Source organism: Spea bombifrons, chromosome 1, assembly GCF_027358695.1.
Source record: "Spea bombifrons isolate aSpeBom1 chromosome 1, aSpeBom1.2.pri, whole genome shotgun sequence".
NCBI lineage: Eukaryota > Metazoa > Chordata > Amphibia > Anura > Pelobatidae > Spea > Spea bombifrons.
Window position 1 is genome coordinate 50,478,030 of NC_071087.1, and position 26,963 is coordinate 50,504,992.

At 37.0% G+C, this 26,963-nt stretch overlaps 1 protein-coding gene across 1 annotated transcript in view; it reads left to right on the plus strand.

Annotated features, from left to right (window-relative positions):
* UNC5C (unc-5 netrin receptor C) overlaps positions 1-26,963 on the plus strand; it is a 158,741-nt gene that overhangs the window by 127,965 nt on the left and 3,813 nt on the right. Inside the window, exons 9-15 of the mRNA XM_053461577.1 lie at positions 11,190-11,255; positions 14,621-14,812; positions 15,931-16,275; positions 16,948-17,035; positions 22,865-23,033; positions 25,246-25,479; positions 26,649-26,798. Of these exons, the coding sequence (XP_053317552.1) occupies positions 11,190-11,255; positions 14,621-14,812; positions 15,931-16,275; positions 16,948-17,035; positions 22,865-23,033; positions 25,246-25,479; positions 26,649-26,798 (1,244 nt within the window). The remainder of the gene's footprint in view (positions 1-11,189; positions 11,256-14,620; positions 14,813-15,930; positions 16,276-16,947; positions 17,036-22,864; positions 23,034-25,245; positions 25,480-26,648; positions 26,799-26,963) is intronic.

A 26,963-nucleotide genomic window follows, 5' to 3' on the forward strand; every position in this document is an offset into this window, starting at 1 on the left:
AATCATAAGACAGATAAACGGACTACTTGGTTTTCTTGTCCTGACAATGTCTACTTAGTCCTATGGGGTTGGGATATCTAGGCCCCTAAAAGTCAATCTGTATGTGTCAGCCAAAGAGCTACTATTACTGCCCCATTCTAAATTTCTTACAGATTTGGACCATTGGCTTTATCCAAATCTGCAGTTCCTTCATAACACTGTCAGAACTTTGTTTGTTTTTTGCAGCGGAAATAAACTGATGCAATTTCATTTTTATTACTATTATTTTATTGAGCGTGTATGATTCCCATATGTGCCACTCAAGGTGTGTAAAGCAGTGTGTTATCCACAATTAAGCCCTCAAACTAATTAATCATAAAATTTTGAAGTATCTTAAAAAATTGTGAGTGGCCAGGCGTAGAGTGGTTTGCAAATTTTCAATTTAATGGGAATCTAACAGCTCCCTCAAGTTGGTGCAAGTGAGAATCCTACTATTCGTGCTATTGTAAACTGGAATGAAAATTAGTCTCGCTATGGATATACTGCTTCAGTAAGTTCACTCCAAACAGTTAATATGAACAAACGATAAGAAATCTGTATTTCTTAGTTCAGGTCTGAGGTTTATTTATTTGTTTATTTATTATCTTGAGGTAATTATTATATGCTCTGCAATTCAGTAAACACAAAATAATATACATATATATATATATATGTATATATATATATATACCTCTTTATGGAAGTAGCAAATTTAATTTTATGTATAGTGTTTTAAGGTTTGCCTGCTTTCATTGACTGCATTTACATGGTATGAAATGGAGAGAAATTCCTATTACTAGAATCATTTTCAAAAACCTAAATTCAGTAATGAAAAAAAACACGACTGAATATTGGCATTCTTATCCCCAGGGTGTTTTCAGTCCCTTAGTATCAGAGTTTAATAGTAATATTTTTAATGGTTTTCTATATACAAGTTAAAATGAATAATCTTGCTCTGAGATGCATCGCTGCGGGAATGATTGATTTACGGGGCTATGTGGCTGTCGGAAGCTAACTAACTAAGATAGGCTTTGCAGTATTCCGCAGTGTTGACAAACCAGCAGACAGAGAATGAACAATTTGTGTTAAAACTACGTAAGCCGCAGTCAGAAGATCGACAACCTTATCACTACCTTGGCTCTTTATAAGGTTAAGTCAAGCAGTGAACCGGGTTACAAAGTCTGGGCTAACTTTGTCAGGCAAAGTTTCCTCTCCAATGGCATATTTTGGCCTAAGACAGCAAGTCCAAGAGCCTCTCTGCCACGTAACCAAGTGAGACCTGGCTTTCTGGTGCGCTGATTCTTAGCGGGTTGGTTGTGGAGAGATCTCCCTTGTAACCAGCCCAGTTGCGCTATGGAGGCCTCATAACAACTTTAGCCAGTGCTGCATGTCCCTTAGAAGCAGAGTGACAGGATATGATGTCATACCCAGCACTCAGACAGTATGGAGGCCGTGAAAGTAAGAAATGGGGGAAGCAGGTGCACTGGCCTGCACATAGCCGAAGTGCTATTACTCCTTGTAAGCACTTCTAAGATGGCTCCTATTAACTATTTCTGAGTCTCCTAACTGAGTCTCAATGGACATTGGCAAGCCAGGCCTGTACAGCATGTCCATCACACTAGTGCCCAGATTAAAAACAATTTGTACGGGCCTAGACACATTATAATGGAAAGACTGATGGACATTTCCTGTTAAACTACAACTCTCATCGTCTTTAGCTGATTGGACGGCTGAGGTTAATTTATGAGATGGTAAAAAAACTAGTTCTGTGTGTGTTTGGCATATGTGTTATTTCTACCATACACTTAAGGTATGGATTTCCATTTTGATTAAGTGTAATTAAGGCCTGAGCTCTACATTTTCCACCTTAGCACAAAACTAAAATAGCCATAATACATACAGCATTTGTTCCGGTAATAGTAAATTAGCTATCGTCCCTACTACAGCCATGTGTCCTGTGTCCTTACTTTACCTTTAAAATAAAAATCCTGGAGTTGCTTGGTTAATGCCTTTATGACAATGTTGATGCTATAAACTCGTTTCTTCAGTGTATGCCAACCACAGACAGTAGAGTCATTTCTCCGTGAACTTGAATTAGTCATGTTTTTCTCACAGCCTGCTTAATTGCACAGCATGAAAATGAAGTCTGTGTGAGCTATCATTCTGATATCTGTCTCGAACCAAAATCTTACAGAAAGAATATATATATATATATATATTTTTTTTTTACACATTTTATTGATCAGTTTCCTCCCTTGCAATCAACTGACAGTGGCAATTACAAAATGAATGAGACATTATTATTGTAAAAAGTAAATAAATACATAGAATCGTAGGGAATGCTGCTGTATTTTAGCCTCCTACCGGTTTGCTGCTATTTGCTATGGCAGCACCGGTAAGACGGATCAATATGAGATTTTATCGGGCCTTCTGTTCAACAACAAATCAGCAGTCCGTTGAGATATTGATTTCTGTTGGGATAAAAACTGTGGACCGTTGGCTGCCCCCAGCAATTACAGTATTTTACACATAAAGCTGTAGCTTCTGTCTGTAGCCCTGTGCAGTAGCTTCAGCAAGCGCTTAGCTGCCACTTCTGGTTAGACTGATGTTCTCACTAGAAAACTCCTATAAGGGAGTTCATATCTTTCTCCTAAGTGGGAAAGAATGAAATGTCATTAAATTCAGCACTTCTTTAGGGAAGCGTGGAGACTGAGTAGGGAAACAATAAACAGAGACACAAATGTTTCCTCTTCAAAGAAACTCTGAAATGTCTTATTGCTTTTAGAGTCTAGAGTCATGTAAAATTCCAGCATGCAAAGGATGGCACAAATACTTCATTGGTATACATGGAGCAATGTTTTTTATATTTATCTAAAGAGGGAGAAACATCTACTCAAGGAATAATAATCAATGATGATTTGGTGATCCACCATAAATGAACTATTATTAACTTTATATAGCACCACCAGATTCCTTAGCACTTTACAAAAAATATTAATAATAATAATGATACTAATAAAAATATATATATATATATATTCCAAATCATGTCACATTTCTGACCAAACATTAGTCAGATTTTTTCCCATTTCTATTCTTTTTGTTCCCTGTAGACCGCGGTCTAGATTTTAAAAAAAGAGTTTCATTTGCAACTCATTGTTGTACTAATGTTTGCTCGACAGACAAGGGAACATGAGAACAAATATAATTATTGTGAAATATATATACATATATTTATTTGAATTAATGTGATTGATATAAACAGGGAGCCCTTTTTTCAGCTTGTATTCCTTTATAGAATTTCACTTTAAAAAAAAACAACAAATTACTAGCCCTGTGCAAAGTGAGCAGTATGTAAAATAATAATTTATTTTTTAATCATTCACACCTGCTAAAATGGATGTGTCATTTGGATGCAGTTCTATTCAGTGCTAAAGAAGTTTGGAATGTTGAAAGACTCTTGCTATTAGTATATAAAATGTATGTGTTACCATGGTTACTAATAGCAAAAGTTGGCCAGCATGTAATGACACACAAAGTAATTCAGTACATTTTATTAAATTGTAGCCCATGTTTTGAATATATACATATACATAAAAATAAGAATTTCTGTCTTGTTAGGCATACATCAGAGCTAATCATAAAACGGACTGTCAATGATGCTTGATGGGTTCCTCCATTTACTCAAGTAATTGCGTGGCATACAGAACTGTCATCAGGAAAAATCAGAGAAGGTGAAAGTAAAGACTTATGCCTATTTTTAACCAATGGCCAACTCGCCAGCCATAGCGCACAATAGAAGTGGCTGTATCTGCAGGTGCTGCTGTTAATCCTTTCCATGCATGCAACTGCCTCCATTAGCTTCTCCTTCCAGGTTGCCTTGTACATAAAGTGGTCACACAGTTTGGCAGGATTATAAATGATTAGATCCCAATAAAGCATTAATAGGTGAAATCTGCTCCGGAAAACACAAACAAATTAGGCCCAAGGGTTTGAGTTGAACTTGAAAAATCTTAATTTCTGTCCAATGAATGCACACCGAGGCCGTCTTCCTAAAAGGTGGACACCACTTATATGGCGCAATACATAATGGGCCAGATCCAATCACCTGTCCACTTCTGTGGTAGAAATTGTCCTAAATTGGAACAAAGTAGCAAGCGGTTGAGCTCCCAGGTGAACAGTCAAGTAGCATGCACTAATCGCTCAACCGAATGTACGCATTAACACATGCAATCCCAAAATGAATGCTATTTTGACTGTTGTATATTCTGCTCATTCGCAAACCAGGCTGAAAAATTATATTTTTTATGCATTTATATATAAATAAAAATATATGCATACTAGTCATTTTAATTTTTGATGCACCATAAATACAGAATTGTTGGCAGGATTCCATTCTCACATTTCTCTAATAAGTGACACACTTCTGTATCCGTCAAGTCAATTTTTTTTGTGTGTGTTTTTTCAAGTTTTTTTTCCTAATGAGCCAGATGCATAGCCAACATCAAGAAGAAGCCTACATGTTCCCGTATTAGCCTTATTGGCATAAGTGTATTTTTCCCCTTGCAGTATTCTACCTCCACAGCAAGTAATTAAATATCAGATTTGTCTCTAAGAAGTATAAAAATAAAATCGCTATATGTCAGCCTTTGTTGAGTTAATACTAATACCATTCCCGGTAATTAGTAGACAAATGTTAGCATTTGCCGTGAATTAAAAATGTTTATCAGTGGCATCTGCAGAACTCGCTCTAATCATTTGTCAGGTTTATGTTCCGTGCCAAGTTCCGTATATCTGGAACGTACACAGAACAGACTCATTTTGCAGTCCATGTTGGACAAGATTGTTGTTTTCTGTCTGTTAGCACATCACAAATCTGCTTGTGGAGCTCTCATCCTATTTTCCAGTCCATGGCTAGTCCTATGCTGCAGTCATGCAGAGAATGAATTTGGAACTGCATATCGAAAAGGTTTGGATTGAAGTTCTGAAATCTCCTGGGTCCCATGAACATCTTGACCTACTTACTGTTACCCAGGAGGAACCTGGCAATAAGAATTTTAAGAAATCATGTAGTGTTATCATTACATTCTCATTATAGAGTCTTAAACCAACTCACACGCAGCTGCGTCCCTATCTGATTATTTTACTCATCTACTGTAATTATTACAAACTCGCCTTTCTGAAATCATTCCTGGAGCATTCCAGCTTGTCATTCGACTGATCCAACAATCATTTGTAACCAAGACATTTTCTAGCCATGGTTCGATGAAATTTCTTGGTTGAAAACTTCAATCTGTATAGAAATCGATCTTTGGACAAAGTGACAAACGGGTTTAGAAAACTATACTTTCCAACAGCAATACAGCAAAAGGAGCTTTTTCCAGTTTATTTTTCATTTTGGATGTATTAATGTGTTTCCAGTTTGTGTGGGCCATATCACACCTGCTCACTTCTACTTTACCAACCTGTAGCAGAACATCCACTATTGAACTCTAAAACTGGACTTACATTTTTAATAAATTAGTTTTAATATTAATTGTCCAGGGAGGTAATAAATCCCCAGTAGCACCTTTATGTCAAGGTGTTGCCTTGACATAGATTTGTTTTTCCTGTTACAAAAGTATGTGCTCACTGAATGCTTGTGTAAATGTAAACCTTAACTTGTTTCAAGATAATTGGGCACAGCTCTCTGATGGCTTATAAAATGGTATCGCCATGTTTTAATAAAATACAAATATAAATGCAATCTATGAAGTTACTTATATATAAGTGTAATGGGTAAGTGGATGGTGTTAGAGTGTCTGCGTGTCTCTTATGTGGCGGTAGCTGCATTGGCCGCAGCTACCGCAGACTTATAAGACCGGTAGGGAAGCGGCCTACTGGAAACTTTCCTGTTATTCCGGTAGGCCAGTCCAGCCCTTCTATCTTTTTGTGTGCACATTTCCTTTGTTTCCATTTTTCCTTCGTCCACTGGTTGCAACAATTTGTCTGTGCGTGCACACTCGTGCACAGCTTAGAGGGAACATCGCTTGCAAGGTCTAATCCTGAGCCAAGCCACTAGGGGCAATGCATTTGGTCCATATAAATGCATATACATACTGGTTCTGCTTAACTGATGTCAGAAGACTGGTGTCACTGAGCAGATCCCTAAACCCTGATAGAATATATAAATATGGTATCTCATGAAAGTCCTTTTCATCCTGAAAAACCCAGTATAAAATTCATATGAAACAAAGGACCATAAATTTTGATAGCAGATAAGAACCATTCGCCCCTTCTAGTCTGCCCATTTATCCTGACGTAGAGACATTAATCAGTCCTTAATCTCTTCTTAGATTCGGAATAGCACTATGCCTATCCCATGAATGTCTGAATTTCCTCACTGTTTTAGCCTCTATCACTTCTGCTGGGAAACTTATCTACCACCTTCTCAGTAAAGTAAAATAATAAAGAGGGGATTCTTCAGTGCAAAACACATGTTGGGCCTTGGATACGAATAGGTTAAGCTATAGTTACAATATTTTACTTCTCCTATCCTGTTTTCTGACAAAGCGCTCTTACATTTTAGGGACCCAGAATGGTTTTAAACAATATTAAGTTAGATTTATTTTCTACTGATTTCTATTCTGCTGATTATTAACCAGAGTAGGTATTATCTATACGACAGCTGTACCGCCCGTGCTTAGAGGGCCATTAGATGTAAATCTGAAAGTTTTCTTGACGTTTGGAGCCATTTAAAGCCGTTTTCTAGAAAATCAGCCATAATGAGTTGGATATATAGAAGTAAATATGTATGTGCGTGTGGGCTTTAAAGTAGTAATGAATCTAAACTGCGAGATAAGGACTAAGCTAAGTCACTCAAAAATAATTGTAGAATCATCCATTAAAAATTGTAGCCGTGCTGGAATCTCTGCCGATAGGTGTGGCCTGCTGGTATTCATAGAGAAGAAAATCAATACATTTCACATATACCTTCATTATTGTGGTAATAAAGCAAGTTACTGTAATAGCCGTCAGCATTGTTATGGTCAGATTGTCCATTACAAGGGGCAAAGGTTGTGAACGCGAGCATTATTTCTAATAATGGGTTGCCCAGTAAAATGACAAAAATATTGGAAGATGCAGCCTTGCGAAGCTCGCCCAGTAGCTCCTGAAGCTCAATAAGCGAGGCTGACCATTAAAGGCACGCATTGCTGCTCGATATAGAATGATTCATCGCTCTCTTATCTTTTAATCAATTAAGAAGTAGGTCCAACGTTTCAGAAGGAATAGGTGTCAAACTGGTGTATACAAGACAGTAATCAGGTAATCAAACTTTGTTTAGAATTTTCTCTTCTTTATTGATTAGAGCAAGTGACCTATTGGCATCATTAACGTAAATGTAAAATACTGTCATTATTTAGGTCAACAGCGCTACTTCAATGAGAAGCATACATTAAAGGAAGCCATTATGAGACTGTGTGTATATCATATTTAAGCACAAATTAAATCCCTCAATGTTTTAATAGAATCATTTTTTAATGTAGACATTAGCATTTTGGACACTTTAAGAATATTTCAATAAACATGTTGTCATTTTGTGGTGCCATTAACCATTAGGCGGTTGTGACATCACTAATTATCCCCGTAATGCTGGGAATGGCTCAGATATGGATTTTTTCTTGTCTGCAAAACCATTATTCAATTTCACTGGACTAGGTGGCCCATTAGACAACATATAATTGTTGTGATCTCACAAGGGATCAGCTGAAATCACCTCTTATACAGACAAATGACCCCATAGAAGTAAGGAACCCAAACTAATAAATCTTTTTCAGAAGTGGCATTCTGGGATTTTTTTTGTTTTGTTACTGGAATATGAAGATATAAAATGATAAAAGATACATGGCATTGTCTCGTAGTAGTAGTCCTTCAACATTCACTCTACTAGTATGTGGCAAAATGCCTTTTGTGGAGGTTTGCAGGAAACGTGCACTTTTACATTGGGCGAATAATAAATTTACATAGTTTAGTCCAACATGCATGCACAATGACTCGTTACCATTTGTGTCTGGCATTTTAATTAATTCTTAATGAATGCATGATGAAGACACGTCACCTAAGGCAAGATAGAGCCCCCAACTAAAATGATTGCTTCATTTGATAATTTGTATATATTTTATTTACATTAGTGGAGGCCTTGAGAAATCTTAGAAGCCAGTTAGTGATGGCTCCTAAATGTATGTTGTAACACCTACTGTATTGTTTAGTTTTAAGTTGTTCTGAATGGATATAGGCATGAGGCATCCCTAGCTCCTAAAACAAGTCAGTTCCTACATTTCTCTATCCATTCTTTTATTGTAAATACCTGCCAATTAGCTATTTACTTATCACGTTTCTGTGTATACATGTAACATTCTCTTAGTCCCTCTCTATATATTTTATTAAAATAGGTACAAAAGAAATATTGATTCATTTCGAAATCCAGACTGCAAATGACTCATGGCCATATTGTTCATGTATATGCATGATACGGTGTAATTATCATGTTTGAATTCATTATGGATGTACACATGGTTAGTACTACTTTGATTAAATATACAGTTTTTACAGTCACATTAAAGACATCGACACCTTCTTTAATAATGCAGTCTCCTTACCTTAAGTCAAGATGTACAGAGATGGTTCTTGTGATTAGCAAGTAATGAGCTGTAGATGTAGTTACGTACATGTAATATATTGCTAATACTTTTCAAATTAGGTTGAAATGGTCCTTGAGATCAAAGTGAAAAATACTTCTTGCCACTTTTAAGCTACAGTTAATGAGCCTTGTTGCACTGAATCATGAATGTGTTCCTAGGTCCATCATATTTAACAAATTCCAAATTGTCATAACCTGCAGGATTTGTGTAGTACTGGGTATAATTACTTTATTTATTAAAGATGATCAAGCAGTAGATTATCAGGTTTCTGCTCGTTATGTAACTCCAATTACTTCTCTTAAGATGAACACAAACCCTTAGCATTAACTAGATAGGGAGCCTACAATTGTTTAACTACAAGATAAAAAGAAGACTATTGTATGATGAATATCACTGGATGACAAACTAAGAAAATTGGTTTCTTACTTGTAAAGATATTTAGATAACTCCATGGCGTTCAGTTTTGTTAATCTCTACCCCTTTTTCAGTGAAGACGGTAGGTTATGTTTGGGGTAATGTTGTAGCCAGTAGGAACACCTGAACCCAGGGGCGGGCTGGGCCCCCAATTGCCCCCCAGGCCGCCCGAAATCTAGTCTAAACGGCCGCTGGGTGCTGATGCCGCCGGCCGGCGCTACTTTAATACTTTTTTTAAAATTTAATATGGCAAGCCGGATCGGCTATTAAATGAAAAAAAAAATAGTATTAAAGCAGCGCCGGCCGACGGCATCAGCACCCAACGGCCGTATGCGATGGCCGCCAAGTGATGGGAGCAGCGTGAGGGGTGAAAGCTCCGCCCCTCGCACTCACCTTTCACCCCTCACGCTGCTCCCATCACTATGCGGCCATCAGATTGTTGGAAATCGAATCTAAACGGCCGCTGGGTGCTGATGCTGCCGGCCGGTGCCACTTTAATACCGATCCGGCATATTAAATAAATAAATAAAAAGATTAAAGTAGCTCCGGCCGGTGGCATCAGCACCCAGCGGCCGTTTAGATCAGTTTTCCAGCAGTCTGATGGCCGCATAGTGATGGGAGCAGAGTGAGGGGTGAAAGGTGAGTGCGAGGGGGCGGAGCCACTTCACTTGACTTGCCCCCCAGGCCTTAGGCTGCCAGCCCTCCCCTGCCTGAACCATATATCATCACCAGTTTGAAACTGAAATGTTGTTGAATTAAGCTTTATTCTCAATTCACAAACTAGACCAAACAAAGTGATGAACGAAGTGTGGTCCATTGGATGGCCGAGGTATTCCCTGGATGTCCATTACTTTGTGGTGATTGACATTTGGCAAGACCATGTGGGAGACATGTGAGCATTGTGAGCAGTGCATTCCACTGGCTCCCAAACCTAGAAATAAGATTTGATAGATACAGATAAGAATCATTCAGCCCATGTTCCTTTTGTGATTAAGCAGCACCTCCCATGATGCTCTGCCTGTGGACCACATGGTTAATTCCATTTTGCTTCCAAATTACTCCAGTTGATTTGACGTAATTGGAAGGGTTCTCAGTGTACCAGAGTAGAATATTCAAATTCAAGCAGTCACATTCCAGAGAGCATTCCAAAACATGCATTAGATATTCTCTTCTAACAGCCTGGAGGAGATGAAACCACAAATGAATAGTAAGCTACTTTGTCATGTACGTTTGTATATCATTAAGCACAATCTCAGCTTGAACTTTCCTCATTGGGTACTTGAGCAGCCTTGTCTGCTCTGCTCTGCCAATTGAAGGTGCTGAAAGCTACCACATTCCACCTTATCCTCACCTTTGAAAACATGAAAATGAACTAGATAAATGATACCAGCCAATTAATGCATAATGAAGTCACATATACAGTAAATGCTTTTGTTGGGGCAAAGAGGGATCTTCAGAAAGCTGTAGACCCTATGCGAAGATGGTCACACATTAATGTGCAGAGACCATGTTACAATGCATAAAACTAAGCCTGAACAAGTATTGCCCATATGGGTGTTCTTCAAAGTGATTTTTTTTCTCCTTGTGTTTTATTTCTTGTGTCCACCTAGGTGGTAAAAAAACTGTGAGTTATATTATGCATACATATCCTACTGTAGACTTTTGAACATGCATTCAAGATGGCAGCAAGTGACCAGCATGAAATAAGACGGACATATGCAAATGGCCTCTGGTGTCGGAAATAAAATAGTTTCATTAGATTTTATGTTGGGCAGAAAAAAAGAATTAACAATTCCAAAGTTAGTGACTCGAGAGAATTTGGCTCTGAAATGCAATCTGCCTAGTTATTAATCCTAGAGAAAGCTTTCAAGCAGAGCCGGGAAACGCGTTCACAATTATGCACTGGACCGCAGTTTGCAGACACTAACACTAAAGACCGTTGCCTCTTAATTAAAACGTTTTTTACGTTCATGATTTTTGTTATTTTACTTTGGTTCATTTGATTTTGATTTCCCATTTTCTGTTTGTTTGTTTTTTTTCTTTTTTTTTTGCTTTCTTTTTTGTTTTCTTCTCAAGGCCTGACATACCCTATATCACCTCGAACCCATGAACAGAAAACGCAGAATGAATATGGATATTCTTGTAAGTTTTGATTATTTCAGTTTTATGTTTCTCGCATAATGAATTGCTATCTTTCTCCGTATGAAGTCACATTTTAACTCAGCCGAGAACTAAATGACTTTGGAATGATAAAGGCCTGCAGTGTGTGAACAGATTGTAACCTGGTGAAATTATTATGCACCCTTCTGGGAAAGTATCAAAATATTGTGCAGGGCAATTCTTTGGTACTTAGTTATTGTGAATCCAATTTGGAGGCTTTATTCAAGTTATATTGCAATTTGAAAATCAAATGCAATTGTATAGATAGAGCTATGCAGTAATTATATGTAATGTTCCATAACGTCAAAAATAAAAAAAACTCTTAGGGTCTATATTATATGAGACTTATGCTTTTTATGGTATAAAATCTCTCAGGGGACAATGGGGGTTGATATTGGAGGAATAAAACCCACCAGGCTATTCCTGTAGTACCTCTAATCCAGGTTTGATAAAATGATGGGAGTTGTCATTCATTAGATGGTGGAAAGTTGCCTAACAATAGGTTATGTACTTGGCATTGGAGTTTTTTAATGACTTTAGAAATAGTTTTTTAGCTATATCTTTATCCACACCCCATAAAAGTGCCCCTCTTTGGCCACTTCAAATGTTCTAAGGTATGTTTTAATAAAGCATATGTCAAGGGTTAAGTCCTGGGGTCATGATCTTATTAGTTAATTGACACATAAAAAGCTTGTTGGCTGGTAGATGTCACTTTTCTAACATATTAAGTGTCAAAGCAAGGCAAGAATGCAAGTTTAGAACCCTTAAACACACAATAAAGCTGTCAGGTGAAATTTTAGGCTTCCAAATGTCCTGTTATGTTTTACTCTTCAAATGAATGTAAATTAGCAGATGTCTCGCCAAGTTCTACATCAAGGTTCCATATAAGTTCCAAGCAATTAGTATGATTACTAATGAGTATTTGCCATCAATGGTCCCCATTTGATTTGCGATATGATTTGTAGCGGAGGATTGTTGAATGGTGGGAACTTGGGTTATACTTTATCTGTAAAGTCATAGTGGGACATAGTGTTGGCACTCCAAATGAGCTTTTGGGATCTTGCATTACTCATAGTTTTATTTCATATTTGTTAAATTAACATAAAGAATAGAGAGAAGAAGTAATATTAAGGAATGCATGTTTCTCTCTACCTAAGACAGCACAAACACCCTACCATATACTAACAGAATTTCAAGCAAAAGTATAGTTCAAGAGGAATATATTTTACGTTACTGATTCTCTCCTCATTGTGACATAAGGATGACACCATGTAGCGTACAGAAACCGTGTGATGCAGCTAACGCTGCTTAGATGGCAATGCCCGTCTGGGTCTTATAGGCAGAAGGATGGTTTTATTCCTACAGTTGCAGTCCCCATCTTTTCCATGACATGTCTTTGTCAGGATTCCAACAGCTGGTGCCCTGTGATGGTCTAGCTTATAGCCATGCGTGTCATGGACAATTTGCATTTTTTGTTTACAATGCAGCAATCTACCCTGCAGGGATATCTGTCCTGTAGAAATAAACAATATTACACTAAACACGATTTAGAGAAGGCTTTTAAATGTATAAACACATGGATATGGAACGATCCAGCTGCCATTTGCACTGAATTAGTTTTGGAAGGATATGCAATGAAAGAGCCTTCTCATAAAACCCTCCAAGGGGAAAAAGCCATAAAACTGTTTTAAATGCAATTCAGATGGCTTTTACTAAGCACTGGCCATCTACTCGAGTTCCCTATTGCGCAATGTGTTCATTATCGATACTAGCGTCATATGTTTTATCCCCTTGAAAAACACTGTGTATACTTTGGGTTGCATCAACCATGCTGCAGTCATTTGTAGCAGGCCAATTTCTGCTCTGTTCGTTGCCAAGGAGACATACATTACCCATACATCATAGAAGAGTCCCACCATGCCTTTATTCAGATTATACAGAACGGCATATTTTCGTTAGATAGATTGTATTTATCCGCAGAACACAATTTACCAGCCAGATCAACCATCCGTGTTAGGATTCTAGGATTAGTAATCAATATATAGTTCCAAAGTGGTTAGTTCATTCACAAGAGAACATAATACCCTTTTCTGTGATATATACTGTACTATAGACAGCAGAAGACAACAAAGTTTTTTTTTACCCTTTTTGAACCACTTTTGTATTCATAGGATAGCATCATGGCTTCAGAAACATCCCTGCATTCTTTATACTACTTCCACTGGAAGTCTGCTCCAAGTATTGACTTCCCTTTTCCCTTTCCTCTTTGTCAATTTAGGGTGTTTAGGGTGTTTAAAATTTCTAACTCTTTTTTTTGCATGTCTTGTTAGTAAGAAGCTTGTGCAATTTTAGAGGCCCTCCCTTGGATTCTCTTTGAATTATTAGCCATGGTCTCCAGAACTAGACATGCTAAACAAGATCTCACCAGTATTCCATAAAGCACCATTACTTTTTTTTATTCCTGCTTCAGATACATTTTTCTATACAACCAAACATCCTACTGCTTTCTCATTTTTAAGTAATTTCACATGATTTCACAATATCTCACAAGGGCCAAACTGGGAATTAATTCCAGAGGCTGTTAAAATGATATTTGTGTGGCCACTTTTTGGATATACATGGCCTCATGCTACACAATTTCATTATTTAGCCGTGTGTATTGAGCCATCAGCCACATGAATACCAATAAATGGACCACCTGGCATTTGCCCAATGGCCAGTCCGAGCTTACTAATTAATCCCTTTTGTCTGATTAAGTCATTAGCCAGGTACAGTTAAGCCCTAAGAACTCTACTAGTAACCTTTACTCCTTTGAATGTACTCTACAACCCTTTCCTGCATGTTTTTAAGGCAATGTCATATCCACCAAATTACATTTTATTCCTCTACCAACATATGTAGTTTGCGAATTAACTTTTTTGTGTGGAACAGTGTTAAATGTTTTACGAAGCAATAAAGAGAGATGTATGACCAGGAAAAAAGGGATGTGTCCAAATGGAGTAATCCCCGATGATTCCCATCATTCACCTGTCCTTCTCTTCCTGATTGGCTTCTTGAATATTTTTTGTATTCCGTCTTTACCCATGTTGAAAGTGGTATATGTGAGTGCCCAGAACACCCACAGGAAGGTCTATTAAAACCAGTAGGCTTTCTACTCTGCGAGGGTTAGCATTAATTTAGTAGGTTATACTGCCCAATAGTTATAAGTTATAGCACTGCACAAACATCTAAAAATAACTAGAACAAGACAAGCTTAAATTATATCCTTATGTTGTAAAACTGGACTGTGTGACAGAATATTCTGTCTGCGTATTGCTTTATAACTGTTTTTATTTTGCTTTTTCCAGCTGCTCCAAGTTCAGACAATGTAGCCCTTTATGTTGGCATTGTGATTGCCGTGATTGTGTGCCTAGCCATTTTAGTCATCGTGGCCTTGTTTGTGTATCGGAAAAACCATCGTGGATTTGAGTCGGATATCATTGACACCTCCGCACTAAATGGAGGATTTCAAGCTGTCAACATCAAAGCTGCCAGACAAGGTGAGTTCTCTTATTTTGTATAATTCAATATGTAATAACCGGAAAAGCTTTGTGTTTACTGGAGGATACATTTTCATGTCTTGCTCTGTAGGCTTGTACTGTAAGTTCTGTTAAGGTAAACGTCTACACAAATACAAACTTTAATCTTAAAAGTATCTACAACTAATTTACAGCTAATTTAATCTCTACGTTAACCCCTTGTGTATTTAATGATACATTATACAGGGCCAACCAAGTTCTTCTTAAAGCATGATGTATTGCGAAGTCAGGAAGCTACAACTCCCCTGAGAACTCCATTTAGTACGGAGAATCTTTTATCAAAGGAAACTACATCCAATTTTTGCTCTAGATAACATCATGTTTGTTTCCTTTACATTAGTAACCTCCTGCCTCCACAGTCACTGTTTGTAAATAAAGAACAGACTTCTTATTAAATCCCATCCCAGAGATTAGATAGAAGACATGCATTTCAGCTGTTTCCATAGGAAACATAGGAAGAGCATTATACTGTGAAGGGACCATTTAAGCATGTAACATGCTTCATTTGTGGAAGGTTTAACGGGCAAATTAAATTTCCGCATCACATAATAGCTTTCACAGGAAGTACCATAAAATAAGATGAACAGCGAGCTGTAAATCTTTCAGATCCGCTCCTCCAGCTTGCTCGGTTTCTGGAAAATGCATATCGCTTAATTCTTTATGCCGCTTCAGACCAAGCTGGTTTATTGAAACAAGAAGGACTTGTTGTCTTAAAGGAAAAGTCATTTTATGCCATTGCCTGCAATCACGCTGCAAAAAGTATAGTTCATGGCAAATGTTAGACCAATATATACAATGTACAGCTAAGCTTTTTAAGGTGAAATTAATTCCAACCTTTGTAGTTGTCTCCTATAAGAAAGTAAGTGACATGAATTATGTTTTTATTATTTGAATTGATTTATTAAGGATATTCATTATCCATAAGCAATGCTACAACAAGTACAACACAAAGTTTGAAGATAAGCATTGGGCAGAAAATGCGAAAACAGAACAAAGTAGTGTTACTGGTCAACGAGAGCATGCAGGGTAAATGTTCTACATTTATGATGACAATTTTCCTTGATATCTACTGTGCACAGATCTTCTGGGAGTTCCACCTGATCTAACATCTGCCGCAGCGATGTACAGAGGACCTGTCTATGCTCTTCACGATGTGTCTGATAAGATCCCAATGACAAACTCTCCTCTACTTGACCCTCTTCCCAATCTGAAAATCAAAGTGTACAACTCATCAGGAGCTGTCACGCCACAAGATGATCTCTCTGACTATGCTTCGAAGTTATCGCCACAAATTACTCAGTCTCTGTTGGAGAATGACACTCTTAATATGAAGAACCAAAGTCTTGCACGACAAACGGATCCATCATGTACCGCTTTTGGCACATTTAATTCACTTGGAGGGCATCTGATTATCCCTAATTCAGGTAACCGCTATCATTGTTTATTGACTTCCTGATTAAAATCATACCCTTAATAATTTGTCGCAAGGATCTGTGCTTACAAATGTTGTATAGTGTCCAAAAAGACCTGGATTCCTCACAGAAAAAAGTTGACAATGTGTTGTTATACAGAGTTTTATAACAAATTCAAATCAATCAGTAAAAAATACTGTTACTCGAAATATGCGGCAAAATTCTTTGTCAAAAGTAGGTTAGCCTTTTTCGTGGATATCAGTTGTATCTCCTGAAATTCTATTCAACATCTAGGAAGGTTATTAAAACATTAGGAGAGTTCTTTATCTCAAAGAATGTAATAGAAGCTAAAAGTAGAACATTCTGTTTGTAGTGTTTTTTTAAAAACGCAGGGTAAAAAAATGTTTATTTTCAAAACATAAATATAAGATATTACTTTTTTAGGCCTTCATACCAATTATTTTGCTTTTCAGAGCCGCAAGTAGGGCTTCTATCGCCATGGCAACATTTTTCATCCTGGCTTTGAGGACTTAAATCCAACATTGCCCTGCAAAATGAATTCTTTTTATGGAAACATGAATGCGAGCTTAAAACATAAATTGCCTGTCTTCTCTTTACAAGTATCATTTCATATTATTTAATTGATTTCTCTATTTGTTTTTTTTTTATCTTTGTATTCTTTAGGAGTGAGCCTTCTGATTCCTGCTGGGGCAGTTCCACAGGGAAGAGTATATGAAATGTATATGACTGTGCACAGGAAAGAGAACATGAGGTAAAACTCTATGATATCATCTGTCAGAACAATAAAAAATGGTACATTGGTACAATGGTCAAAGTAAGCCAAATGTCAGAATTCTTTACCTAGGATTAAAGTAAAGCAGCTTATTATGGCCCTTCAGCATGTCCTTCTCTGTTTACTATTATTTGCGCAGTTTTCAATGGCAAAATGGCTTTGTTCTCATCTGCAGTTGTTGGAAACGAAGCCCTCTATTTAGTCTGAAGAGATACAGTTACATTGAACCTAGTCCATATTTAGGTCAAGTCAAGTGGACCAGCAGTTCTGTGTATTTTGCCCAAGATAATAATTAGTGCGAGAAAGTAGAAGGTAATATGGACACAGACTACAACCATGTAAGAAAATACATAGAAATCAAGAACAGGTATTCAAAAGGAAAAAATGCCAACCAAAAATAAGCCATATCAATAGAAATCGCATGTCTGTCTCAGACCTTACTGACAGTAGGTACCTGGATCAATACAAATGATCCATATAGATCATACATTGATAAAAGGTACGATCTTTAGAATCTATAGAAGCAACTCCGATGTCATCATCTCTTAATTTTTTTTTAAATGTATGTTAATCTAAAAAGCGCTTCCATACTCAAGAACGTGTATGCTTGGTTAGAATTTCTTTGTCACAAAGCTGCTTTTCATAAGATGTTTTGAATGTAAAAGTAAGCACCGTCGTAGCTGCTTTTCCATTATCCCTTTGTATGCTGTACCCTTGGTAAGAATAGGAGTTTGACATTGCTGCTTGCAGTGTACCAGAGAGGAAGGAGAGAAAAGCAAAAAAATAAAATCAAAGGTCACCCGATCTCCTGAAAATACACATGAGCATTGCATAGCCAAGTAAAATTGCGACACCAGCCTTCGCTTGTAGGATGTCCATGGGAACAGAGGAATCCAAGAGAGAAAATGTCTTAAATTGAATGAACGCAGGGACGCAGTGTCATAGTTCACCTTCACAGCCAGCGCAGCAATGTACTTGTTGATTCAATGATTTCTATGTCATTTCTTTGGGCAGACCAGATCAGTTAGCTAAGATTGCCTTTTAAGCACAATTGTGCTGCGTTTTGTTTGTAGTATCTATGAAAACCTTATGTCGGAACCTTTGTCACTCCATAAGGACTTTTTATACAAGAGGCAGAGACTTATTAACAATGTCAAATATACCGTACATTGAAAATAATCTTCTCACAGCTTTTTTTCTCACCCTGAGAGGGATAGGCAACTATTGGTATCCCACCTTTCAGGGATTACAACTCTCATTTTGGAATTACAAAATTGTTGCCCCTATGAATCACAATCCTGGGTATACCACAGTAAAAAGCTGGCCTATCACACATTTAGGATAAAGATTGTATGATTTATACTTGTGATTTTCAATTGATACACAATGCTGGCAGTGACATCAGAATAAACGTAGCTGCATAGGAAAAATCAGCAATTATTTGGGGGGGGGAATAATTAGAAGAAGGAAATTCAAGTAATGTTTTGCCAAGTTCAATTAACAATACATTCAATTAATTAGAGGCTGTTTTCAATGATTAAGCACTTAGAGCTTACACACGGAACTATGTAGGACTAGAGTTGTTTTTGTTAGTCATGTTGAGATTGTGTGTGCTTTGATCATCATTTGTGAGGTCATCATTTGAATAGAGGCATATAAAAAATGTGTAAATAACCGAGGCTATTCATCTTTTTCATGCATCCCTTTGCATTTTTTATATTAAGTATATAAAGCAATATACTCCTTTTTTAGAAGGTGGTTATAGCACATAAAGCTCCTACTGAGCTGTACATTATTTCAGTAATAACACTGAGATTTCCTGCCTCAGCTTCAAGAAGGGCCTAGTTCCACATGTTCACAAGCAGAATTATATGCTTGGCCATACTTGTTTGACCAGATCAATGCCAGCTATTATTATTCAAGTGGCAGCGCTGCCAAAACGTATTATTTCCATGCGCCTCAATTCTACAAATACATTGTTCACATTGGATTGGTGTAGGACACGTTGTAATCCTCTCATATCCTGTCAGAACATGCACCGCATTGTATAGTTTCTCAGGATGGAAAGTACTGCATTCACTAGCCAAGCTGAAAAAAAAGAATGCAATACAAATGGATCAACTAATGACCATTTGACCTAACCCATTAACCACTGCCACTAGCTTACTCTGCCCTTTAAACTTCTGGCCAGCACCATGAAAAGGATTTAATTGACAAGGTCATTTGCCACTTCATTATGTTAACAGCCTTCCAAATGTGGAGCCATTCTAGTCTGTTTACATACCGGAGACAGACATGGAATGCTTGCACTTAAGTGCCTGAGTAACACAGATTTGGAAAATAGTGGTGCTGATTTGGGGATTTGAAGGAACTGACAAGTCATATGGTCTTGGATGTCAAGTAATTACCTTTGATATCTTGGTAAACACTTCATTACTTATGACATGTATTATTCATATTATCTAGAACAATTCTATCTCATTTAAATGCACTTTTGGAAAGTAATATATTACACCTTTTTATACTTTGGAGTAGTTAGTTTAGTTGCTTTTTACCTTATCTGTTTATGCATCCTTCCCAACAAATTTGGTGGCCAAAGAAGGACACATTTGTTTCAGGTGGTGTGGTTAGAGATGGAACTAGGGTGGGACTTCACCAAGGCTTTTTTCATGTTCCTTATTGAGCTATCCATAGTTTTCCTAAGTAAGACATTTATGTACATGTTTTAATTTATGGGTATATTTCCTGCTGCTTCTATACTTTTAGAGCTCTAGAATACATACCCAGCATAGTTCTAAGCTTGCAGCAAGGAGGAACATCATGGGAACAAAGGGGGAATATAAGGGTTTAGGTACAAATTAGGGATTGCCCCTCCTAAAGATCTACGCTTGGGAGGTATGGTTTATTACGTAAGAAGATATGTATGATGAATCTAGATTATTATTTTAACAACTAAGTAAAGATATATAGATATACTAGCTAAAGATATATGATATTTTGTAATTTGTTGGAAATAGCGGTGAGGTCATTGGAGATGCCTTTTCCTTGATTTATATTCTCCAACACTTGAGCTTTGAAGGACAGAATATATGCCAGAAAGGTGAAGAGGCTTGTTTACACAAGACAAGAGTAATGCCCTAATGTCTGGACAAACAGTCTGTATCCCAAAATAGCGACTTTGTCTCTCAATACCTAAGCCTACAGGCATATGGAAAGCTCTTCCATGGATATAAAGTATATATTGAACCCAGTGCACAGAATATGTTGTGATTTACAGCAAGATTAATTTGGCTTCGAGTCAAAAGTAAATATAATGCAGACATCTGCCAGATAACTGACTATGGGTCCCCTGTTCTGCATGTTACAGTCAGACCAGTGGTAACCCACAGACTATAAACCAAGAAAAACCAAGAAAACCCACATATTTACTCAATAAATGTTAGATTAACCATTCGCTGCTCAGGGGACTCCAGTCTATCAGCTAACTGTGATTGAAACTCTCCTCAATTGAGGAAAAAAAGGTTGCCATACACTTGGTGGCTATACAAGGAGGCCAAGGTCAGCGTAGGATCCAGCCTACAGTAACCAAAGATCAAGACCTATTACAGCACAAGCATAGGATGCCTGATGTTCACATTGTATTGCGTTAGGCCTTTGGCAACTGACTTCAGTGTGTAATAAAAGCAATGATACCTATACCTTGAAGCTATAATGAGTTGAAAGAAATGTAATTGATGTATAGCATAACTCTGAAGTTCACAAGCTTTTGCCGCTATGTACCTTCTACGTTGTTCGTAGATATATCTGGTAGAGTACATCATTTCTTTGTCTCCTCGAAATTCATTGTGTTCTTGCAATATAACTGCTTTGGCGATTATGAACTAAATCATACAGCAGGTGTTTTATTGGTGTGAAAACAAAACTTAAAAAGCAGACGCATCTGTTTTATTTCTTTATTTATTTTTTATGATTGCAACAACTCACTGGGGGCTTTTCAAACCTGGCGCAAAGGTGGAAGGTAGTAAACAGAAAGAGGTCAAATCAGAGTGATTTTGGCCTGCGTTTTCTAATCTTTTTACTTTTTTTTCCCTCTTACCGTGCACATCCAGGTGTGAAATATTGGGGGTTAAATCTTGCAACATTATAATTTCATGTTGGGGGGGTTTCCTAAAAATGTACAAAAACTAATCCCTAGTGATCTCCACTTTACTGTGCGCTTGTCATATTTCTCAAGTGGTTTTCCTCGCCCGTCAAAGTGCCATGGAAGATCATAACTACTTTAAAAAGAGACTGTTTGGTTTACAACAATGGGAGCCACTTCACCAGAACAAAACCATGAAACTGACATATAAAGAATGATGAAAGGATGCACTGCAGGGCTGTAATGCATGGTTGGCTGAGCACATGATTCCTTTACTGTACGTTAATGGTCCCCTACGAGTCTGGGTCATTAGTAAATCCAGACAGAGCCAAATGGAAAAAAAGAGCATTCTTCACTTTTGATAAGTTATTATTTTTATCATTTAAAATGCGTTTTACAAGACCTTCTGCTAGAGTTAACTGTCTCTGCGAGGAAGTTTGTTTAAACAAAAGTTATAGAACAAAAAGTCTCTCTCTCTTTCTGTATAAGTTTATACAAACTTTCTACAATCGTATAGATTGCAAGCTCATAAGAGCAGGGCCTGTCTGTACCAGGATGCATGTGAATTAAATGCTCAAATTATATATTGTCAAATTTAATGTTATTGTTAAGTTAACTTTCCCTGTGATGCAACAGCGCTGCAGAATCCGCTGGCGCTCTATAAATAAATGTAATATATATATATATATATATATATATATATATATATTACTTTTTTACATGAAAAACAAGTAGAAACAGGTGTGTTCTCAACACATTTTGAAAACAATTTCACAGAATCAAATCAAGGAGTACACTAATCTTAATCGCATTATATTTGGGTGCTTCATCACTAGAAAGAACTTCCTTGACAATTAAGTTCAAGAAGTTTATTCACTACTTCATATTGCTTTTCGCAAAAAAAAATGATTGCATTCATTCAAATGAAAGCAACAATCCATATGTATGACTCATGTGAATTAAATGCAATTTTGCAAGCACCGTGTAACAGGGAGCTCATGACAATTAATTGTCTGAAAGAAATTTTCCAGGCAAAAACTTCAATTTTTGTATTAAATCTGTCCCAGTGATAGTGCTTTGTTACTGGAATAGCTGTAATTGCGCTTTTAAATTATTCAAAAATCAATGTTCTTTTAGGCTTGTTAGAGCAATTTGTGTCCATCGGACAAAATACAAATATAGTAGGCATAGTATGTTCTTAACAAATGTACGGGTACCTGTGTGTGTGTGTTTATATATATATATATATATATAATGAATTGCATGCACTAGGACAGGTACAGTAAGTCTAGTAGGTGCTCTAGGAATTAGCATAGGGCTTCCCTACTACAGGGGTGATTGACTTTAAAACGGACTGAAGCTTCCTCACATTTCCCTCTGTTTATTATGCTGGAGCTGTCAGAAAATATTTTTTTCAATCGCTAAAAATACTTCTATGTAGAAACTATCTTTATAGGCGTAAAGAGGCCCTTTATCACTCCCATCACTCCTGTGTTCCAATGGCACGTTGCGTTCGCTAATCCAAGTTTAAGTTTAAAGGGCTAATTGATAGTTCGAAAAACCTTTGTCGATTATGTTAAACCGTTGAACGATAGTATATGATGTCATTGCAGCTTACTCTGTATTAAGGTCTCTGAATATGCTTAAGAAAGTTCTTATTCCAACAGGCCTTCCATAGAAGACAGCCAAACCCTCCTGACTCCAGTAGTGAGCTGTGGGCCCCCAGGAGCGTTGATGACGCGGCCTGTTGTTATCACAATGCACCACTGTGCAGAAGCCAACGACGATGACTGGAAAATCCAGCTGAAGGAGCAATCTGTCCAAGGACACTGGGAGGTAAGTTTCCTCAAGGAGTTTGTAAGGTGTACAAAAGTTTCCCAGTCTCATTTAAATTGACCATAGATAAAACTGAAATCTGTCCAAATGACATGGCCATGACTATTTTTGTTTTCACATTAAAAAAAGTCGGAAATAATCAGGTCAACTTGAGTTAGCAATGGATAGTTTCAAGCAGACTGTCTAAAGCTGATAGAAGTTACAATCTAAAACAGATGAAGCATGTGCGGGTTGTTTATAAAAAAACAAAAATCTTAAAGGAAACATGTCAAGATTTGAAATGACATAGAATGTTTTTTACTAAATGGGTTATTTCTTCAAAGGTTAAGGAAATTGGTATATATTTTTTAAGAGAAAAAAGTGCTTCAAGTCCAGTATTTGTAGAAACAGAGTACTGAAAGACTCCATAAAGGTTATCCTATGAAAAGTGGGGTTTTGGTTCAGACACTGGACCACATGTTAAACACAATCAGGATTAGTGGAGGTTTGGTTATAGATAGGCATCTGCTTATTATAGACCATTTAAGTAATTCCCTTTATGAGTCTATGAGAGATCTTTCCCATGTAAATAGGTCTGGCTCAGCATTCACAGCAAAAAAATTGTGTTCTTCTGATCCTGGATTTTTGCCTTGTGGATTCATGACATAGTCTCATATGTTTCCAAGTTTAAAAAATCTTCCTGTTCCAAACATTAGTCAGTGCCCCCCAACAATGCCTTATTGCTGTCAGCACTGTAATTGGCTAAGCTCGGCTGCAAGTTTCCATCAACCTTTTGACCGTGATGAAATGACAGGAAATGATAATGCATGACATCATTGGTTCTAAATAATTTACCCAAAACTGCAACATTTCAAGAACAGTTTGATCTCCTCAAATACCATTTCAATCATTCATCAATAAAACAAAAGTATTTTGGCTATCTTGGCCAGCTGCACGGTACATCTGGTTCGACCAAGATATCAGTTAGTTTCATTTGCTTTCCAGATTTCCTCACTGATCGCTATGGACTTTGGAAATATGCTCCTAGAAGAAATGATCTGGGGGGGGGAGCAAAATTTTGACACTAGCGACACTTAGTGGACTAGTGGTGGCTCTGCATTTCAATTTCGCTTGTCAGCTACAGTCTGTCTCCAGATCACAGTTTTATTACGCATTTACTAGATCGATCTGTTTTTCCTGATCTCTGGGGGAAGCCGGCAGGTCATTCCTGATATCTTTTCTTGGAAGCAATGCCTGCAGTAGATATTTGCAGCAGCTGTTCATACACATTAAAAACCATATCATTGGATTTAAACGACTGGGGACGCTCATACTATACCAACAACCCCAGCTCTATGACACAGACTTCCATTCAATGGCTATCAGAACCACTGCAAAGCTATTATTACAGTAGTAGCTATATTTGTAATATAATAAACAAACAGAATATTTTTTTTCATTGAAGGTACAAAATATATTATCTCCTTAGACAAAATCAGTTCTGACATATTATTTGTGACTTATATTTTGTGTTAGAAGGAATTTGGTTTAAAAAGAAGAAAACAAGCGCTAATAGAATCTATGTGGGAAAGTATTTCTGATGATCTCGCAAAACACATTTGTGCTTTTTCAAGATGAATGTTAGTGATCATAGCCATTGCTAAGCCATTAAAAAAACGTGGTTGGTGGCAACAAAGCTATGTTAGAATTATCTGAGAGAACCTTTTCAAATACTGCTTCATGAGTCTCCAATACTGTGTTAGACGTACGGTCATCAACAGGCTGGAAACACTCTTACACACTATGTAAAAAGACGGCACAAGAGTTTGCTTGAGAAAGGTTACCATCTATGCCAAGATTGGGAAATTTATGGAGATTTATGGTGACCACCTTGTGCTCCTAAATTAAATGTCCTTGTTGTAGTGATTTTATTATTATTTAATTATGAATAAAAATGTTGACATGATGGACATATTATTTTTCGTTTGGGACTTTCTTTTTAAAGAAAGACCCTTTGAAAGTGTATAAAACCATTTAATCAGCCAATTTTAGGCACAAGGCTTGATGTCTCTTCTTCTCCTCCTACTACCATCTAAAGTAACATCTCAACTATCTTTGTGTGAAAATATTTATTGTGAGTTTGACGAATCAAGGATTGATTCTTAAGAAAGGATTGGCCTAATTCTTTGGTTTTCTTTTTTTTTTTTTAAACAAACAAAAACTTGTATTGCAGAATGTCGTAGTAGTTGGGGAAGAGAACTTTACCACACCCTGTTACATCCAACTGGATTCAGAAGCCTGTCATATCCTCACAGAAACTCTTGGCACCTATGCACTGGTTGGACAGTCTACCAGCAAATCATCAGCCAAAAGACTGAAGCTGGCTATCTTTGGGCCAACAACATGTACCTCTCTGGAATATAACATTCGGGTCTACTGTTTAGATGATACTCAGGATGCCCTTAAGGTACTTCACAGTAACTTTTTTTCTCCCTGCCTTTGGTGCATTTTTAAATTCAAGAGTTTATAGTAACTCTTTAGGTTTGTGAAATAATGGTACAGTGACTGGGTGATTTCCCGTGAAAAGCTGATCTTGTTATTTCTAGTAATTCACTTATATTTAATACTGTGCCCAATGATGCGCTTGGTAACGGAGGACTTTTTCCCCCTAGTGGGCTATGATGATAGGTTCAGTGTAATTTGTTCATCAGCTTTTACTTGTTCTTAGATTTTACACATTTACTGTTTAAATGTATGCAAGACAAAATCATTTAAATTCAACAAAATTTTGTTGAATTTAAATAACCTTGTCTCTGAGCTTTGAGAATCAACCCCCCTTATCCATTAACCTGTCACTACAAGAATAGTCCTTTCAGTAAAATAGTACTTCCATATGTGTCTCTTATCTAGAATACCTATTAGAAAGATATCCCCTTAAACTGTACTAAATACCAATATATTAAAAGTGTGTTTTATATCCACCCCTTACTAATTCATATCATATTATCAGCTAAATTAAATGTTTTGTGGGTGGAGTCGAAATATGCTGCGGAGCTGTCCAATATTTTCTTATTTTAATTGAGAAGACAGTTTAGACATAAATGAAGATTTGTTATTATCAGATGATTACTATTGATTGCTCTTTAGGCATTCTGATGAAGTAATTAGGACACATTACAAGTAAACGAGAAGTGATTGATTTGCATTGACTGACTCATAGATGCTATCTAATTATAATTCTTTCTTCTTCGATAGACTAATAAACGTGCAAAATATTAGATTATAAATTCAAATGGTCATGTGCGGAGAAGGCTGTTCTGGAGTACAGTCAAATTCCTAAAGGACGTGTTGTTAAAATAAAAAAAAGATATATCATTTTATAGTGAACAACATATTTCTTGAAATGACTCAATTCTGAGTGGGAGCAGTTATCACTATAAATAAACTGCTGTTTGCAACAAGTGGTATATTGGCCTAATTAAAGATGAAATCAACTTCATCTAAAAACTCCCGGTTTTTCTTGGAATATTAGGGTTATATCCACCTTTTCTTGTAAAGGGAGATGAAACATGTATTGAAATAATAGCTTTAATACGTATAAATGAATGACCATTATTTTCTTGTTTTATAAAATAGGAAGTGATACAACAGGAACGGAAGGTAGGGGGCCAGTTACTGGATGAACCTAAAACTCTACATTTTAAAGGAAGCACTCATAATCTACGTCTATCAATCCATGATATTCCCCATGCGTCCTGGAAGAGCAAACTGGTAGCAAAGTATCAGGTAAGCCTAGACTGAGATGTATAAACCTGCAAAAATAGAATATTGGTACACAAGGTATATACTTACTATATGACTACCTAATTAATATTGTAACTATATCATCTGCATCCTCAAAGTGGAAGCCCACAGCACATGGTCAGCCATGATTGAAGTGGCTTCTGATAC